This window comes from Balaenoptera physalus (genome assembly GCF_965194825.1).
Source record: "Balaenoptera physalus genome assembly, chromosome: 19".
Taxonomy (NCBI): Eukaryota; Metazoa; Chordata; class Mammalia; order Artiodactyla; family Balaenopteridae; genus Balaenoptera; species Balaenoptera physalus.
The window spans coordinates 34652239-34670535 of NC_138900.1; the positions used below are offsets into that span (position 1 = coordinate 34652239).

Sequence of the window (18297 nt, forward strand, 5' to 3'; positions counted from 1 at the left end):
ACTCACTGTGTGGCCTTGGGAGAGTCACTTCACTTCTCTGTGCTTCAGTTTCTTGTTGGGGGCAGTCATAGCTATTCCTTCCTCAGAGTTCTTGTGAAGATGGAGAGGTTATATAAGCCCCAAGAACAGCCCTGGTTCAGGGTATGCCCATGTCGGTGAGCTGTCCTGACTCTTGTCTCGTGCGTTCCTCTTTCTTGAGGAGGAGTCAACTGGTGTTTGTTAATTATTTACTAGTCCAGATCAAAGAAGGCCTATTTTCAAAGCTTCTTTAATCCTATTAGACTCTCTGAGTGTCTCCTATCACTCTCAGTGCGCAACATAGCCTGGCATGCCATAAGTGCTCAATAAATACAGATCTTCCTTGACTTATGATGGGGTTACGCCCCAATAAACCCATTGTAAGTTGAAAATATCGTTAGTCGAAAATGCATTGCGTACAGCTAACCTACCGAACATCATAGCTTAGCCTTGCCCACTTTACATTAGCCTACACTTGGGCAAAATCATCTAACACAAAACCTATTTGTAATCGAGTGATGAATAGCTCCTGTCATTGATTGAATGCTGTACCGGAAGTGGCGAACAGAACGGCTGTCTGGGTACAGAGTGGTTGTAAGTGTGTGGGTTGTGGACCCTCGTGATCGCGTGGCTGACTGGGAGCTGGGACCCACTGCTGCTGCCCAGCGTCACAAGAGGGGTCGTACCGCGCGTATCGCCGGCGCGGGAGAAGATCCAGATTTGAAATTCGGAGTTCAGTTTCTACTGATTGTGTATCATTTCTGCACCATTGGAAAGTTGAAAAATTGTCATTGGAGGACTGACTGTGCTCACAAGAAGAATGAAGCCAACACCATGAAGTCACTGGAGTCAGGCCCCCAGGCAGGCCCCGTGTGCCCCCCTCCAGTCCATCCAGGCTCCCAGGTATGAGATGTCAACCATTCACAGGGCAGAGGAGCCCTTGGGAGGCCGTTAGTCCCCTTCCTTTGCGGTAAGAAATCTGAGGCCCAGAGAGGGGATGTGACCTGTCCAAGGTCACACAGCAGACTGAGGGCAGTCTCTTCCTCACTCAGCAAGTATTTACTGAGTACCTGCTGCAGGTGTGGGGCCCTGCTGGGCTCTGGGTTCGAGCCACCCACGAGGTCGGCGGACCTTGCTGTCAGGGTGTCAGCATGGGGGAGGCAGGGTAGTGGATAAATAAGCCAGGGGGTGAGCACGCAAGGTTCTGGGAGTGGCGCTCTGTGAAGAGTGACACCCAGGGAAGGGTAGAGTGTGACAGGCCTCTCTGAGGAGGTGACATTTCAGCGGAGATGCAGGTACCAGGAACGAGCCGCCACGGGAGGATGTGAAGGGTGAGCCAAACCCCAGATGGGAGGAACGTGGGGTTTAGGGGAGCACAGAAGGGAGGCCCATGTGGCAGCAGGAGACCTGGGTGATGAGCATGGGGCCATGGGCTTGGGTTTCACGCTGCTTTTGGAGAGAAACGGTTGGAAAGTTTGAGGTAGGAGAGTGCCAGATTCTGACTTCCATTTTCACCAGTTAATTGTGGCTCCTGGGAAGGATGGGTCATTCCGAGGAAGGAAGGAAGCAATGAAAACAGGAGGTGATTGCGCTAGTGCAGGGGAGAGGTGATGGCCTTGGCCTAGCCTGGGGCTGAGGGGCTGGAGAGAAGTGGATGGGTCTGGGGGAGAGGGGGGAGGGCTGGGAGACAGGAGGTGGGCGGTCGGGGTGGGGAGGGAAAGAAAGGGATCCCGGGTACACCTTAGAGTTTTGGCTTAAGGAACTAAGGAAATGGTGCTGGCACTTCTGAGGTGGAGGTTTTGGCAGGTGACAGTCAAGGCTTTTGTTTTTGGATATGTCAGTTTCAAGATGCCTGTTTGACATGCAGGTGGGGATTCTGAGTAGACAGGTGGACACCGAGTCTAGAGTTCAGGGATCAGTTGGGGGAAAGAGAGACAGAGACAGAGAGACAGAGAGAGAGACAGAGAGAGAGGGAGAGAGTAAGGACTTCTCAGGAAGTGGCCACAGATAGCTCCATGGGAGTCCTGGGTGAGGCTTGTCAATCGGTGGGGCTGGCCGGTGGTTCCCATAAGTCTGGGAGGAAGGGGAGTTCACTGCAGAGCAGCAGGGACCCCCAGACAGAGGGGGCAGGCAGGCCACACCCCGCTGGCTTCTCTCCCTCAGTTCAGAGCCTGTCCTGCCGGTGAGTGTCAGTCGCCCAGACTCCACTCCACTGCAGTCCCCCCAGAAGCCCGGGCTTCAGCCGTGACAGCAGTTTCTCTCAAGTCTGTTCTTCATAAAAGCTCAGCTTGAACAGTGGAAATTCTGACTGGTGTCAGATACCGAGGAGGCTTTCATAGTTTCAAGTAGCTCGGGGTTAGATTTTAAAAGTTGAATTTCATCACATGTTTTAACTTGGGCGGGGATGGGGGAGAGTGGAAGGGACATGATATTTTTAGCCCAAAGAAGGCTTTTTTCCCTTTCCCTCTCCCTCTCCCGGCGTTTCCCTCCTCCCTCCCCCAACAGATGTTTCGTCTCAATCCTATTCAAACCTCAAAGCAGAGTGGCCATCAACCTTATGCTCTGATGAGAAAAAAAGGCCAGAATGCTATTTGTTGGGAAGGGTTTTTTTTTTTTTTTTCCCCTTTCTTCTTTCCCCTCAGTCACAACTGGCCCTTAAATAAAATCTACTTACAGAAAAATGTAACCTGGGGAAGCAGGAGTGAGGAGAAAAAAAGGCAGGAAGGGGTAGACACCTGCTGGTGGAAACTGCCAGAAACCAGCTTCTTCAAGAGTATTGCACTGGGTCAATTGTATGTTGTTGGTGGTTTTGTTTTTGCTGAAAAGCAAGGGCTCCAAGTGATGGATAGTTAAGTCAGGATTCTTTGGGTTCTTTTGGATATGCAACCCCAACTCGCTTAAGATCTGGCTCATGAAATTGAAAAACTCTGGGGTAGATCTTGCCTAAGAAGGGCTGGTTGGATCCAGGAGCTCAGACCACGTCATGAAAACACACACACATACACACACATAGTTCATCCGCTCTCTCTCCATCATCTGTCCCTCTGCCCTCTGTTAGCCTCTCCGCTAAGGTGGCCAAGATGACCACCCTGCTCTGGGTGCCCACATCCTACAAGCTGAGCCATCGCAGGTGAAAGAGAGCTCCCAAGTCCACTATTTCTTGCAAAAGTTTGATTCTTACTTTACTGGACAAAGTAGGTATAGATTTTGTGGGACCCAAGCTTATCCAGTCTGGGGGGGGGGTTCTTCTTTAAGAAAAAGAAGACATGCTTCTCTTTCATAACTATGGACCAGTTATATACAAATATATGTATTTATATCTTACTGTTTACAATATATTTCCCACTAACCCTAAATAAATATATCCCCAACTCACCCTCCCCTTAGCTTGATTCCAGAAATGCTCGTGTTCACTCCAATACCATGTGACACAAGGGGACGTGTGGGAAGTCAGAATGGGAAGAGACGGTGTTCTTAACCGATTGAGGATAAAATATCTAATTTTGAAAGTGCCACAAAAACAACCAAACAACCAATGTCAACACATTCCAACTTGGAAGAGGCCCGTGCAAGCGAGAGGCCCAGAAGCTTTAGCTTCGTCAGCTTCACGATGAACCGTCCTTTGCCACTGAGCTAGGTCACAGGGCCATCAGGATGAAATAAGCTGGTCGGGTCTGGGTGCTGGGCGCATCCCGGAAGCTTGGAGTGGGATCAGCCCCTGGTAAACCACATGGATTGAGATGGGGGAGGGGTGGCCCCCTAGAGAAAACCCAGATGCTATTATCAGAAGGGGAGAATGGTTGTGGGACAGGCAGGAACAGGTGTTAACTATTGTTGTGTGACAGAATGGAGAGACCAGTGGCTGGGGAGGCAGGAAACTGGGATTTTAGTTCTGTTCCTACACCTTCTGCGTTCAGATCTTGATTGTGCTGCTTCCTGTTGTTTCATTTTGATGATAATGATGATGAGACACTTCTATGTAGGGTGACAGGCACTGTACTGTATGTCAGAGCTGCAGCAGGAGTATTCAGTCAAATGAATAATGATACTAACAGTATAATTGGGGATCACTGAGCAGGGAAATCTAACCTAGCCCCTGAGGGCATGAGGGCAATGCTTCTCAAAGGTAGGGACATTTACAGTGAAGACCTGAAGGATGAACAGGAGTTGGAGAGACAGAAAGAGTGCTCTTGGTGGGGAAAAGCAGCTCTGTGGAGAGATGGGGCTGAGAGACAGCAGCAGGGAAATGGCTCCATCAAGTTTGCTTTTTACACTTAGTTTCCTCTTGTAAAATGCAAATGGTAACATACCCTGCATGGTGCTATTAAGAGGACTTAATGGAATAATGTGTGCACCCACTAACTTGACCAGCTTCCACGTACAGCCCGCTGCTGTGTGCAGGGACAAACAGATTTGTACATCTCTAGACCCTAGTTCCCCGAGGAGAGCCTCATGCAGATAATGCAAGAAACCATTTGGCCTGGAATGCACATATGATATCTTTCTCTTTTTACTGGCAGCAGATTTACCCTCCTAATTATATTTGGCATAGGCTAATATTAAAATTCATCTGCATTCCCTCTAACAGCTGCTTTTGGAGGGTTGGGGAGTCAGAAACATCCTGGCAAGCCACCCTGAGCCTAAAATATTTGTGGCAGATAATCTGGACGTGGACAATTGAGAAAGGCCTGTGGCTACATTAAGGCCAGGGTCCAAACTCCAGCCAGGAAGCTCTGGCTTGTGTTAAATCTTACTTACATTGTATCAACTGAGGAGAACTTGCCAGGTAACCAGGCTAAGAGAGGTGTGCACCTGGCATTTCAGCATTAGTATTTTCTGGTCTTTGGTGGGGCTGATTTAATCATACCATGTTTCAAATTTGTCTCTCCTTCCAAAGTTTAATATCAACCAGGCCTTTCTGGATTGTGTTAAAATAAGCTGGCATTTGCTGATATCATCCAGGGTTTGGATTTTAGCCGACGTCTGGGATTCAGGAATAGACCTACCCCTTTTAAACCACCCCCTTTCCCATGCCAGTTCGCAGCCTCAATCACACCAGAATTCATGGTGTTTGTTACACAGCCTGCCTTCCGTCCACCTGTGGGGTTTGGTGCAGTGGACCTCGCTGGGATGGAGTATCTGCTCTGTGCACGTACGGTACGTGCTAGGCACTGTGGGCAGCCCAGGAGGCAGCAGCCAGCAGAGCCAGCTCTCTAGAGAAACTTGCATTCTGGCTGCGTGGATGTGACCGGCTCCCGTGAAGCCATCAGGAGATCCCAGATAGGACTGCAGACTGAATGGGTTTAGACAGCCCTCTGCTAGCAACAAATGCATTTGTACAAATTGGAAAAAGGGGCCCCTCCTCCAGACATCTTTCTGCCATCTGTCCGAAAACTGTCACAAGCAATACACAAATCTAGGATGTCCGGCATGTGAACAGCGCCCCCTAGAGTTGTACCGTGCACAGCCGGCTTCTCAGAGCCGGTCTCCCAATGACCCCAAATGACCCTGACCCCAAGCCCAGGGGGGAAGAACCCTGGGGCGTTCCTCCTGCTCAGGAGGGTGGGGCCTCAGGAGGCTGGATCTGTTTCATTTCACATCCCTTCTTCTTCTCATGCTTGGGCGGCGCCAGCTGTCAACAGCTCAGGCTGGGTGGGCTATGCCATCCTGCTCCCTGGGTCACTGCTAAACTGTCCCGAGAACGTGACCGTGGCTCTCCCAGTGTGAGGTCCCAAATAAGCCTCAGATGCCTCCCATTAGGTCCCTGGGTGGGTGTCGGGGACCCATGATCAGAGTTGCGCCCATTCCGGCATCTTCTACTCTCCCCGGTGCTCAAGGACTCTCCTCTTTCTCTCTCTCTTCCTCCCCACCCCCACCCCCTTTTTTTAAACTGGGGGAGGGGAGAGGGAAGAGACTGTCTTTGATCTCAGCGGAGGAAAAAAGTCTGTTCTGTTCAGGCTTTTGGCTAACACAACAAACAGTGTTTAAAATTTAACTTTGCTTAATTAATTAGTAATTCTGTTTAATGCTGTCTGATCTCCCTCCAAAAGGTATTTTGAAGCTTGAGAAGGGAACATCAAAGGGAGCCGGGTGAAGATGGTCAAGTAATGCATTTAATCTGGCAGTTGCTAGGGGTGGAGAGATGCCAGGTTGGGAGCTAATGTGGGACAGAGCCATCATCTGGTAAACACAGACGGCCGGCTGGCTCCTCGTGGCCGTGGCCGTGGTGAGAGGAGGGATAGGGAACAGCTTCCATAGAGAAGGCGCTCCACACGCTGCCCCAGACTTGTTTGAGCTGAGACCTGGTTTTAAGAAAGCAGAGTTGACGTTTTCTTTCTTCCATGGCTACTGTGTATGGTTGGGCAGGTTGTGGACTGCACAAGGATTTCCAGTCAAGCAGGTGAGCAGCAGGTGAAGCCTGCACCCTGCCTATCAAGGATGTATCCTCGTAGGTGTGCAGAGCTGCACTTACCTAAGGCACAGTCCACATGCTTTACTGTAAAGGGCTGGGAAAGTACACGTTTTAGGCTTTATGGGCATTAGAGCCTCTGTTGCAGCTACTCAACTCTGCTTCACCATAGACAATGGACGTGAGTGTCTCTGTGTCCCAGTAAAACTTTATCTACAAAAACAGGCGGTGGGTTGGCTTGCCTCTCGGGCTGTAGTTTGCCAACCCCTGCTCTAGGTCACCAAGGGTACTTCATAGGCAAGTGAAAGCCTTTGCTTCCTCCTCACTCTGTCCCTTCCCTTCCCTTTTCTCCTACCCCTTTCAAGGCTTTCCTTTCTGCTTTCAAATTAGCAGTGTTGTTACTGTTGCAATTGAAGAGTGATCAGAGTCTCCCTGAAACTATGCCCCACAAAAGATCACCTCTGGGGGGAAAAAAAACTGCTGGGCTGAACAGGAGTAAGAAACAGGGAATGCGCTTGGGCTCTGGTGCTAAAACCCATCTTGACAAAAATATCTCCAGTTGATTGGACCCAGGCAGCCTGTGGCGAGCCCCATTCACCCTTCTCCCACCTGCCCATGTGCCCGAGGACGGATGCACAGAGGCAGGGCGATTTGTTCTGCACAGGGGTGGCTGGGGCAGGTGGCGGTTTTTCGTTGTTTGGTTTCAGTGGGTTATGTGGATGGAGAAGCAGGGCCCCTGAGTCCCAGCCCAGGCCTCTGGCATTGGGGTCTGCATGGCTTTCTGATTGGTCACCTGCTGCCTCTTCTGGCCACTGGGCAGGGGAGAGTGAAAGGGAGAAAGACTTTCTTTGGTGGGGACAAAGGGGCACTGACTGTTCCTGGCCCCCAGGCCCCAGGGCAGATGGCTCCAGTCCTACTACCCGCCTGTACCTGTCCCCATGCTGGGAAGGGGCCCCGGGTGGGTGTCCAGGTGGTTTTCTGAGCTAGGGTGGGATGAGGGATTGGACCCCCTGGTGAAGAAAGGACAAAGCCCTGGTCTTTGGAGAAGACGTACGATGAGGATAAGGGATGGAGGGGGATGTCCCCCTCCTCCCTGGGAGAGGAGAAAGGAAGGCAGGAGGGGAGGACCTGAGGAAGGACCGGGCTGTTTGGGTGTCAGGGGGAGGGGTGGTCCGGAGAAGGAGAGAGCAGGGACAGAGGTTTCTTTTCTTTGGGTTTTATCAAGTGGAACTTGAAAGGCAACATTGAACCTGAAGGTGGTTTTCTGATAACTTCCCTTTGAACTTGAAGTTTGGCTTCGATAAGCCTGGCCGGCTTGCATCTCCAGCCAGGACCTCGGCAGAGGGAGGCAGCAGCTTTGAAGATGGAGCTGCCCTTTGTTTTTCTTTCTTCTTTTCCTTTTTCTTCTTCCCATGATGGTGGCAGCTCTGGCCCAGCAGTGCACCGATAGATTTGAGATGGAGGGGTCAGGGTGGCGCAGGCTGTATGCTTGGCTGTCCTTGGGTCACTGGCCAATCTCCCACCTGACTTCCCTGGGGCTCGGCGTCACACCAGAGCGGGACAGCTCCTGGCCCTGGAGGTGTTTGCTTTGGAGGAGCAGGGAGGGCTGGACTTGGTTTCATCCACTACCCCAGGAGCGGTCAGCACCAGTGACCTTCCCCTTACAACCACCCCAGTGATGAGGATGCCAAGTGCCCCCACCCCGGAGGAGCCGGATCTTTTAGGTTTATTCTCATTGGCCTCATTCTGTGAAACGACCAGGGAGGAGCCAGGGTCTGTGATCTCTAGCCAGAGCCCCTGACAGCTCTAGGGAGTTGTTGCCTTGCTGCGGGGACGTGCAGAGCTGGGGGCTCCCTGCATCCCACTGGGTGTGAAGAGAAGGACGGGGACACCCGGCAGTGGCTGCCTCGGCCCCCAGGCCCAGCCGAGAGGGGAGCTGTGATGGAGCCGGGGCAGCCACTGGCCGCCATGGCCTTCCTGTCCCCGCCTGTCTGGCCTGTGACTGCAGCATCTTTATCTTTATCTCCTTCCTCCCTGTCCTGCTCCCCACCCAGGCTGATACGACGCTTTGTGTCTGTTTGTATCCAAAAGCCTCAGTTTTTAAAAAGCTTAGCTGCCCACTTCATGATTCCTAAAAGATTAAATGTGTCGGGACGTCATTCCCCAGACTATTACTACTAATGGCTGGACCCCGTGTGCTGGCCCTGGCTGGGTCTTAGCCCTTTCAGTCATAGCTCCTTGAATCCACACAGGAATCCTCTGGGGAGGGGACTGTTTTCATCCCCATTTTACAGGTGGGGAAACTGAGATGTCTAGAGAAGTTATGTGACCTGCCCAGGGCCACACACAGTGTCGGGAGGATCAGAACCCAAGCAGAGACTAACCTCTCCCTGGGCTGGCACCAAGCCTCCTGAAGCGAGCCAGGAATGGCATGGAGTGGTCGAGAGCATGAGCCAGGTCGCTTGGGTTCAAATCCCAGCCCCGTCAATTAGTAGCAACGCACTTAGCCTCTCTGTGCCTCAGTTTTCCCATCTGGAAAGTGGAGCTGATAGTAGTAACTGCCTCACAGGGTTGCTGTGGGGACCGAGTGAGTTGATGAACAGTGCGGTCAGCACTGTGTGAGGTCACTGCCTCATCTTTATGCACGGAGGCCACCAAGCTGTGCGGGGCCCCACAGGAAGTGCTTCGGATAACTGCTGGGCCCACAGGGCAGAAGCGAAGCAGGAGAGCTGGGGAACTTCCCCAGCAGCCACTCCTGGGTCCTGGTATGCAAGGGTGTGTGAGTGCGGTGTGAGGACAGGGGTTGGGGAGGGAGGCAAAGCCCCCCACCTAGTTTCCTGGCCTGGTGGCTGCATTTCTCCAGGCTCCTGACTTCCCAAGAAAGTCCACCCATGGTTGGGGCCACTGCCCAGTCATCTCAGCTCCTTACATGGCCCTCCTGGGCCACCCTGAGTCAGGCATAAGGGAACAGTTCCTCAAGTGGGAGCCAGGCTCCATTTGCTCCCCTGTAAAACAGGACAACAGAATCACTGCCCCAGGGCAGCTGAGGGAATCTAAAGAGAGGCGCTGTGAGGCTGTTTTGGAAAGCACATTTTTGAGCAAACTTGAGTCCCCTTTATCAAGCAGAGACAGAAGGGGCTGAAGGGGTCTTGTGGGACTTTCAAGATTTGAGGGAACCTCGTGGGCTGGGTCCTAGCTCAGAGATGACGGCTGCTCCCCTGGCACCTCTTAGGGGTATTCACGGGAAAATGCTGTCCACCGGCCCCGGGTTTCCGTGCCCACCTTCCCACTGCTCCTGGGAGGACGCACAAGGACCATAGAACCCTCTGCTTAATACCTTTGGCAGAGGGAGGACCCTCTAGGTGGGCAGAGGCAGAATGAAAGGCCCAGGGTGAGCTGGCTCCTGAAGATACCATGGTGTGCACGCCTGCGTGTCTGTGCGTGTGTGTGTGCTCGTGTATATGCCCTTCACCTACCCCAATGAACTCCATTTCTATCACTCCCCATTTCTATCCCTCTTCCTGACCACCCACCAGTGTGCCACATGCAGGTAGCATGCAGTGTGCCCAGGCAGGTGGCATCTTTGAGGACACCACAATGTCCTCCTGGAAGGCAGAGACTGCAGAAAGTGGCTGTGGTCCAGAGCTCCCCCTGGGGGCTCCAAAAGCACCTCTCTGCCTTCATTCACTTGCCCTTTGGCCCAACACTGCCCTGGGTGGCCTCAGGCTGCTTATCTGGGCTGCCGAGAACAGAGGCCTGAGAGGCCCACTGGGGTGACCTGAGCAGCGGGCAAAGAGGCACCCTGGGAAGAGGGTCTCCCCTGGGACAGCCCTGGGCATTAACGGGGCCAGAGGACAGAGCAGTTGGACTCCAGCAAACCGGCAGGGCAGAATGGGCCCCGCGCCGTGGTGAGGACATCCTCGGGGCAAAGCCACAGGGAGCCGGTGGCCCCACAGCCCGGCACCTGGGCTTGGGAGGCTCGGGACCCACCTCCTCACGCTTTCTCCCTCGCCTCTCCCTGCAGTGGCCCTGCCTCCTGAGAAGACGGACGGGCTGGCCAGTGGAGATGAGAAGAAGATGGAGAAGACAGGCGAATCCTGCCCGGGCTCCAAGAAGCAGCTGAAATTCGAAGTAAGTTTCCTTTCCTGGTGCTGGGCCCTGGATGGAAGGGTTTTCTCTTCTCGGTGCTGCTTTTCGAGGAGGGAAGCTGAGGCCCACCCCGATGTGAAGGCCCCTCCCCTCCTGGGTGAATAGCCGCCCTCTGGGAGAGGTTTCTCCTGCTACATCTGGGGCCGCCCCAGCTCAGCTCAGGCCCTGGGGACTCACCTCTGCCCTCCCCTCTCAGCTTGGGGCCCCTCTCAACATGGGGTGGTGGCCAGAGGATGCCCCTGGGCTGTGGCCTGGTGGCCTGGGGGAAGGACAGGAGAGTGAACGGGGGAGACGGCACCCTGGCCCTGGTGCTGCTGTTACTGCCTGGGTGACCACCCTCTTCTCTGGGCCTCAGTTTCCTCATTGATGAAAGAAATCTTTGCTTCTAGCTCCCAAGGCTGTTCTGGGGAGCATGTGGGGACTCTCAGGTGGGGTGGACGACCAGGAGACCTGGGGCAGGTCCCTGACTCTGTCTGGGACCCAGGTGGTCAACACCAAAGGGGACATGCCCACCCAGAGTCCACAGTCTGTCTGTCCTGCCTCCCCGAATGGAATATTAAGCTCCTTCTGTGTACCAAGCACAGGGCCAGGTGCTGAGAGCAAGACCTAGACCTGCCCTCAGGGAGCTTACCGGCTTCTCCCCGCCCTCCTTTTACCCTCCCTCCTTCCTCCTCTGTTTCCTTCATGAGATCACTAGGGCATAGCTCTGGGGCCAGCAGATGGGGGACAGTTCCCAGCTCTGCCGCCGCCTCACTTGCGCCTCCCCCCCCCCCCCATGAAATGGCGATATCTATCTTATTGGCATGTCGGAAGCATGCTGAGTTAAGGCATCTCAAGTGCTTAAAAAGGTGTTCAGTTCAGAATGAGTACCTTCTTTCCTCCTTCCAACCAGTGTTGATTGACAACTGCGGGTACCATGGAACCCGGCAGTGAACTGGACATGGTTCCTGCCCTCATGGAGCACAGCGTGGCAAGGGGGACAGATGAGTGACCCAGGCCCAGTAACTGCACAGTTGGTGACGTGATGGGGATCTGGGAGCACGGAAGGGGACAGGGAGGTCACCTAAGTGAGGCCGGAGGGCTGCGGAGTGATGGGCATTTTGGCAATCCAGACACTCGGTGCAGTGCCCGGAGGAGGGAGCCGCGGCTGCAGGCAGAGGTTGGAGAGGGCGAGTGTCTATGCTGAGCCTCTGGGCGTAGGAGCAGGAGGTGGGAGAGGTGATGCACGGGGGTAGCCTTTGGGCTCAGGAGGACACTTCTGGTGGAGGCAAGAGGAGGAGCAGAGGCCTGGAGGCTTGGCAGTGCCGGCGGGCTGTGCGGGGCTCGCAAGCTGCACTGTGCAGGGAGTCGGGGGGGTGTCGCAGGAGTGTGGGTAAGACAGGTCGCCAAGGGCCCTGAATGCAGGAGCTGAGGGGTCAGGTGGCATCTAGTTGAGAAGCTGTGGGTGCTGAGCTTCTTCCTGAGCTCCCCGACCCCGGGTCCCTGCAGGTCTTCTGGGGGTGCTTGGCAAAGCCAACGCCAAGCCCAGCGGCAGAAGGAAGGCCCAGACCCAGACGTCTTCCCAGGAAGCCCAAGCGGGTCCGGCTGTTGCCTGTGACTCATCCATGGTCCCAGAGGAAGACTCACCTGAGAGGTCCGGGGCTGGGGGGCAAGAAGGTGCACGTGACAGAGGTCACGGGAGGTGGGGGTAGTTACTTAACCCGTGTTCCTGAACTTCTAACCCGAGCTGTCTTTGGAGCCTAGAGGAGGGGCTGGGAGAGGGAAGCAGGTAAACACTGTGTGTGTGTGTGTGTGTGTGTGTGTGTGTGTGTGTGTGTGTGTGTGCCTGCGTAGGTGTGTGTATGTGTGTGCATGTATGTATGAATGTGTGTGTGTGCACGTGTATATGTATGTATGTGTGAGTATGTGTATGTATGTGTGGGAGTGTATATGCATACGTATACGTATACGTGTCTGTGTGCTCTCAAGCACGCACCCGTGTACAGGCATGTGTGTGGGCCGATTGCTGTGCTGCACGACGCGGTGCCTCAGAGAGCAGAGTGGGCACTTGGCAGGTATCAGACAGGCATGTCACAACTGAGGGAAGGCCGACTTTGAACTCAGCGTGGGCCGCCCAAGAACTGCTGGAGGGAGCCGGCTCTGAGCTGCGGAAGCCAGGGGCAGGGATGCCGTGCTGGGGCTCACTCCCACCAGCCTTGGGAGGCCGGCACCTCCGCTCTCTGGGGGCTTAGCCTGTCCTCACGCAGAAGGAGAGGTGGGCTGAGGCAAGACGTGGAACAGGATGGTGTCTGGGGGTGTCGTTGCTTGTTTTCATAGAACTGTGGATCTTAAAGGCCATTTAAGCCTTTAAGGTTAAGGCTTGTGGATTCTCTTTCCCCAAACGGCCATCCTTTCTGGATCTCTTTGTCTGGGGTTCCGCCGGCCCCGGCATATGTGCCGCCAGTGACGGAGCTCCCGCTTCCCAGCTCCAAGTCCCTGTGGTTGGACACCTCGGGTTGTGGGAGTGATGATGATGACGTCATCGCTATATTAATCATTCCAGCAAACACAATAGCAGCTACCACCATTAATTAGGCTTTTCTCTGTGCCAAGAGGCATACACACTTGTTTCCAGTTCTCCTAAAGCAGACCCTGAGACAGGACTTGGGAGGTGATCCCAGGGAGCAGCAGGGAAGGAGGGGCGCCCGTGATTGGGGGGGGTTGATGAGCAGGTCACGGGCAGCTGGGCTCTGTCCGCTGGGGCCCCTCGGAGAGCCACTCCGAACGCGCTCAGGTGTGTTCCCCGGCCCAGCTCCTCCCTTGTTCAGGTTGTTGCTGGGCATTCAATCCTTGACTCCTTGGAGCTGCCTTCGGACAGGGAAGCCGGGCGCCTGAGGTGGGAGGTCAGGGACTGCCCACTGCAGCTACAGGGGAATGTGGAGGGGGCCGAGGGGACGTGGGACAGGGCAGTTAATGCTCCCAACAACCTTCTGAGGTCGATACCATCATTTTCCATAATTTATGTGAGGGGAAACTGAGGCACAGAGCAGAGCAGGGCCATGTCCAAGGTCACGCAGCTGCAGAGGGCCAAGCCCGGGCTGGCACCTGGGGCAGACTCGTTAACTCTTAATGCCCCTCCTGTCCTACCATCCAGGTCAGGTGGCCCCCCTGGGTGTCCCGTCACGGCTCCCTGAGTCACCCCTGCGTCTTCCAGTAGCGTCTAGCCCTGGGTCCAAGTGCATTCCTCCTGAGGCCACAGAGCCTCCTCCCAGAGCCCCCCTTGTGTTTCCTTGGCCTTTGAAGACCCAGAGACTGTCTGCACCCGGCGGGCACCTCTCCCCAGACCCAAGCTCCCCTGCCCGGCTTGGCCTCTCTCCCGGGCCCGTCACGTCTTGGTCATCAAACTCTTCTTTTTTTTTTAAAATAAATTTATTTATTTATTTAATAAATTTATTTTCTTTAAAAAAATGTTTGGCTGTTTTGGGTCTTTGTTGCTGCGCACGGGCTTTCTCTAGTTGCGGCGAGCGGGGGCTACTCTTCGTTGCGGTGCACGGGCTTCTCGTTGCGGTGGCTTCTCTTGCTGCAGAGCAAGGGCTCTAGGTGCGCGGGCTTCAGTAGTTGTGGCTCGCGGGCTCAGTAGTTGTGGCTCGCGGGCTCAGTAGTCATCACGCTCTTCTTCACACAGAGTCTGGGGAGGACAGGGGGAGGTGGCAGCCCCATGACGTGGCCTACGGGTGTTCCAGCCACCGCGTGATCAACCATGTCCGTCTGTGGTCTGTCTGTGTCCAGGAGCTGCAGTGTGACGTGTCTGTGGAGGAGGACAGCCGGCAGGAGTGGACCTTCACTCTGTATGACTTTGACAACAATGGCAAGGTCACCCGTGAGGTGAGTGCACCCGCCTGGCCTCCCGCCGGGCCACGCCCTCGGGCGCAGGGCGTTCATCCTGAGCCCGCCACAGCTGCCCCTTCCCCTTCTCCTAAGGGTAGGTGGGGAGGGCAGGAGCGAGGCTGCTGGGAGCGTCACGGAGACCTGTGAACGGGGAGAGGAAGGGCTGCCGGGCTGCTCTTGGCCGAGGCGCCATTCCTGCTGCAGAAGGGGCAAGAGGCAGGCGCTGAGCCCAGGCCTCCCTAGAGTCCTGTCCTGCCTCCTTCTCTCTCTGGTCCTGGAGCTCTGAGATCACCCCAGGCCACTTCCCACCTCGGCCAGTCTGCGCAGGAGCTGGGGTGGGCTGGGCAGACAGAGGCCGGGCAGTGCCTACCCCCACTGATGCAGGAATGAGCAGCCCCAAGGGCCCGGCCAGCAGCTCTGTTCACGAGCCCGTTCCTCCTCCCCCTCCCCTCCGCCTACATGCCTGTGTCTCTCTCTGCCCTCAAATCTCCCCCACGTCTCTTTCCTCCCTCGGTTCCTCGCGCCCTCTCTACATACCTGAGTCTGCATATGGCGCACCTGCTGTGTGCACCTCCTATGTACTGGGTGCGCAGTGGGCAACAGCACAGACGCAGTTTCTAGCCGTGTAGCTCCGACTGTCTGCTGAGGGAAGCAGAGCCCGAACAGTCACGGGATCATTGTAAGCTGTGACGTGTTCAGTGACGGAAATAAACAGAGCGGTATGAGCGAGATGGGCAGGAGTGTCCAGGGAAGCCTCTTGGAGGAGGTGACGTGGGCGCTGAGCTGGGCAGAGCCCTGGGCCGGGGAGAGTGAGAGCGCTCAGGGCATTTAAGGAACCAGAGGAGACTGGTGCGGTGGCTGTGTATCCAGAGAGGCAGGGCTGCAGCCGGGAGCCGGCAGGACAGCTCACGCGGGGCTTCGCAGGCTCCAGCCAGCACCCTGACTTTGATTCCAGGTGTTAAGGGAAGCCGGGGGAGGGCTGGTTTAAGCCGGCGAGTGATCTGATCTGCATTATTGCTGACTGTTGCTGCCTCTCTTTTGCCTGGGTCTTGGTATCATCCCTTCTGCCTCCTTATTGCCTTTTCTGTCCTGTTTCTCTCTGACATCCTCTCCCTCCCCAGGAGGCCCTGGTGTTCAGGTGCGCTACCTGTAACAGATCTGCATGGAGGGAGGTCTGAGATGAGCATGGCTGGCTCCTCGCCCACCTCTTGCCCAGCACGAGAGGGCCTCAGGGTGTTCCCAGGGAGAATTGAAGCTTTGCTCTCTTATCTCCCTGTCCCGTTTCAGGGCTCAGTATTTTCTTCTCTGCAGATAGTGCAGGAAAAGCTGCCAGAGGGGAGACCTGGGTGAAAAAAGCCCACCTCTTCCTCAGGCTGCGGTTGAGGGGATGTTAGAACAGGTCGGAGGAAGAAGCTGTGAGTGAATTTTAATCATTCAGGACTCTTTGGGGCATCAGTGACAGAATCCCAGCACAAACTACAGTAAGAAAAAAAAAGAGGACTCTATTGGCTCATGTAACTGAAACTTCAGTCCACGGGCACTGACTTCAGGCATGGCTGGATCCAGAGGCTCATTGTCTTCAGGACTAGCTGTTCTTCACTGTTCTCTTTCCTCTGTGTTCCTTTATTATCAGGCCGGCTCTCCCCTTGGCAGTAGCGAGATAACGGATGATAGTTTCAGTCTATATCCCATGCTGTTTGCAACCCTCCCAAATTCAGAATGTCACCTGGAGTTCCAGAACCGAATCTGACTGGCTTTGATTGAGTCTCATGTCTGGTCCTGAACCAGTCATTTTTGCCATAAGTTCGTGATGCTTTTAATGGCCAACTCTGGGTGCATGTGCTCATTCTGGAGTCAGGGGAAAGTTATTTGACCCGTGAGTCACATAGACTGAAAATGGGAGGGGGGATGGATTTGGCTCACAAAATAAAATCAACGTGCTGTTATTAGGGGAAGAGAGAACAGATTCTAGGCAGGCAAAGCCTCCAGAGGGACCTGGGTGTTTGGGAAGCAGCGGAGACCCTTCCTGGTTTGGGACCCTGGGGAGATGGGGGATGGTTTAGGTGAGACCCCCAAGTGCCCTCCAGCTGTGATGCTTTTTGTTGGGGGTTATTATTTTTCCAGAGCGAGGAGCTCCTGTTTTCCACACCCCCCGCCCCTGCCTATTAGGGAATGGAGTCATTATCTTCACAGGGGAACACATGACAGACTTGAAGCCTGCGTAACAGAACTGAATTGGGGTGGCAATAGGAGGCAGCCAGGCTGGGCTTCTCAGAGGTTTGGTGGCCTCTCCCCTCTTCTAACACACGCGATGGCTCAGACGACTCAGCCTCTGGTAGCCGTCCTCTTCCCTTCTAGCTCAGAAGAGGCCGAGGGAGCCTCAGCAGCTGACCGTAAAAGGGTTTGCCCCCCACCTCGGAGACCTTACAGAAACCTTGCAGGCAGACACTGCTTTCTGATTCTTCATTCTGCTTTCCTTCACCCCTTGCTAACAAGACGAATCGTAAGGAAGTGAGGCTTTCCAAGGAGGGTGCCCCAGCCCGGCCCCTGGGGAGAGCCTTCACTGGTTTCTTTCTCCTGCCCAGCAGCAAGGAGGTTGGCTTCCCGTCCAGGGAAGACCCAGCCTGGTGTTTCCCCTGGTCTATTTTTAGCCCCAAAGCCACTCCTCAAATCTGGCTATAAATACCATTCCTCTCCACACCCTCTGGCCATCAGCAGGCATGCTCCTGTGTGCTGGGGCAGACGGGCTCCCGCCTCCCTGAAACCACAGCCTACAGCCTCCCAACTCAGAAGAAAGAACCTGTTCATCCTTCAGGTGTTCACTTGTACAGTATTTACAGGCACCTACTCCTCTCCGTGCCGGACCCTGTGCAGTCAACAGGGCTGATTTTCCAGCTGGGATAGACAAAGCACACTTGTTCCTAGACCCTGAATCAGCTGGAACCCTCGGGGATCACACACCAGCGCCCCAGGCCTGGTATATGATGCTTAGGTGATGACGTTGGTGGACCTCACTTTCCTCACCTGTGAAATAATGACACCTCCTTCACAGGCTTCCTAAGATGATGAGAAAGAGTGAGCAATCATGGTGGTGCAGAGCAGCTCAAGGGAAAGAGAAGGGGGAAGAGGGGTCCTCCGTGGGCCTTGCCAGAAGAGCTGGGATCCCCAGGGAGCCAGCAAGTGAGTGGCTGGAGCCCAAGTCTCAAACTGGCAGCCCCACCATCCCAGGCTAGCCCTCAGATGTTCTGGCCCAGCACAGGCAACAAAAGCAAAAATAGATGAATTGGACTACATCAAAATTAAAAACTTCTGTGCGTCAAAGGACACAATCAGCAGAGTGAAAGGCAACCTATGGAATAGGAGAAAATATCTGCAAATCATGTGTCTGAGAAGGGATTAATGTCTACAATATATAAAAAGCTCCTACAACTCAACAACAAAACGTACAACTCGATTAAAAAATGGGCAAAGACTAACTAGATATTTCTCCAAAGAAGATACACAGATAGGCAATAAGCACATGAAAAGATGTTCAACATCACTAATCATCAGGGAAATGCAGATCAAAACCACAATGAGATAGTACCTCACACTGTCAGAATGGCTGTTATCAAAAGGACAAAAAAATAACGAGTGCTGGTGAGGATATGGAGAAAACAGAACCCTTGCGCACTGTTGATGGGATTATAAATTTGTTCAACCACTATGGAAAATAGTATGGAGGTTCCTCAAAAAATTAAATATAGAATTACCATCTGACCCAGAAATTCCACTTCTGGGAGTATACCCCAAGGAAGTGAAAGCAGATTCTTTAAGAGATACTTATACAGCCATGTTCATAGCAGCATTATTCA

General features: G+C 54.2%; 1 protein-coding gene and 1 long non-coding RNA gene across 7 annotated transcripts in view; one reads left to right on the forward strand and one right to left on the reverse strand.

Annotated features, from left to right (window-relative positions):
- The window catches only part of LOC309648989, a 1142769-nt gene that overhangs the window by 83669 nt on the left and 1040803 nt on the right, over positions 1 to 18297 (reverse strand). The gene's annotated exons all lie outside the window — the stretch shown is intronic.
- The window catches only part of NKD1 (NKD inhibitor of WNT signaling pathway 1), an 85636-nt gene that overhangs the window by 60585 nt on the left and 6754 nt on the right, over positions 1 to 18297 (forward strand). For all 6 annotated transcript variants that reach the window (XR_014256904.1, XM_082438412.1, XM_082438409.1 and 3 more), the window contains 2 exons: positions 10452 to 10558; positions 14345 to 14440. Coding sequence is in view for 5 of the 6 variants with exons in the window: in XM_082438412.1 (XP_082294538.1) it covers positions 10452 to 10558; positions 14345 to 14440 (203 nt within the window). In the remaining variant the exon portion in view is untranslated. The remainder of the gene's footprint in view (positions 1 to 10451; positions 10559 to 14344; positions 14441 to 18297) is intronic.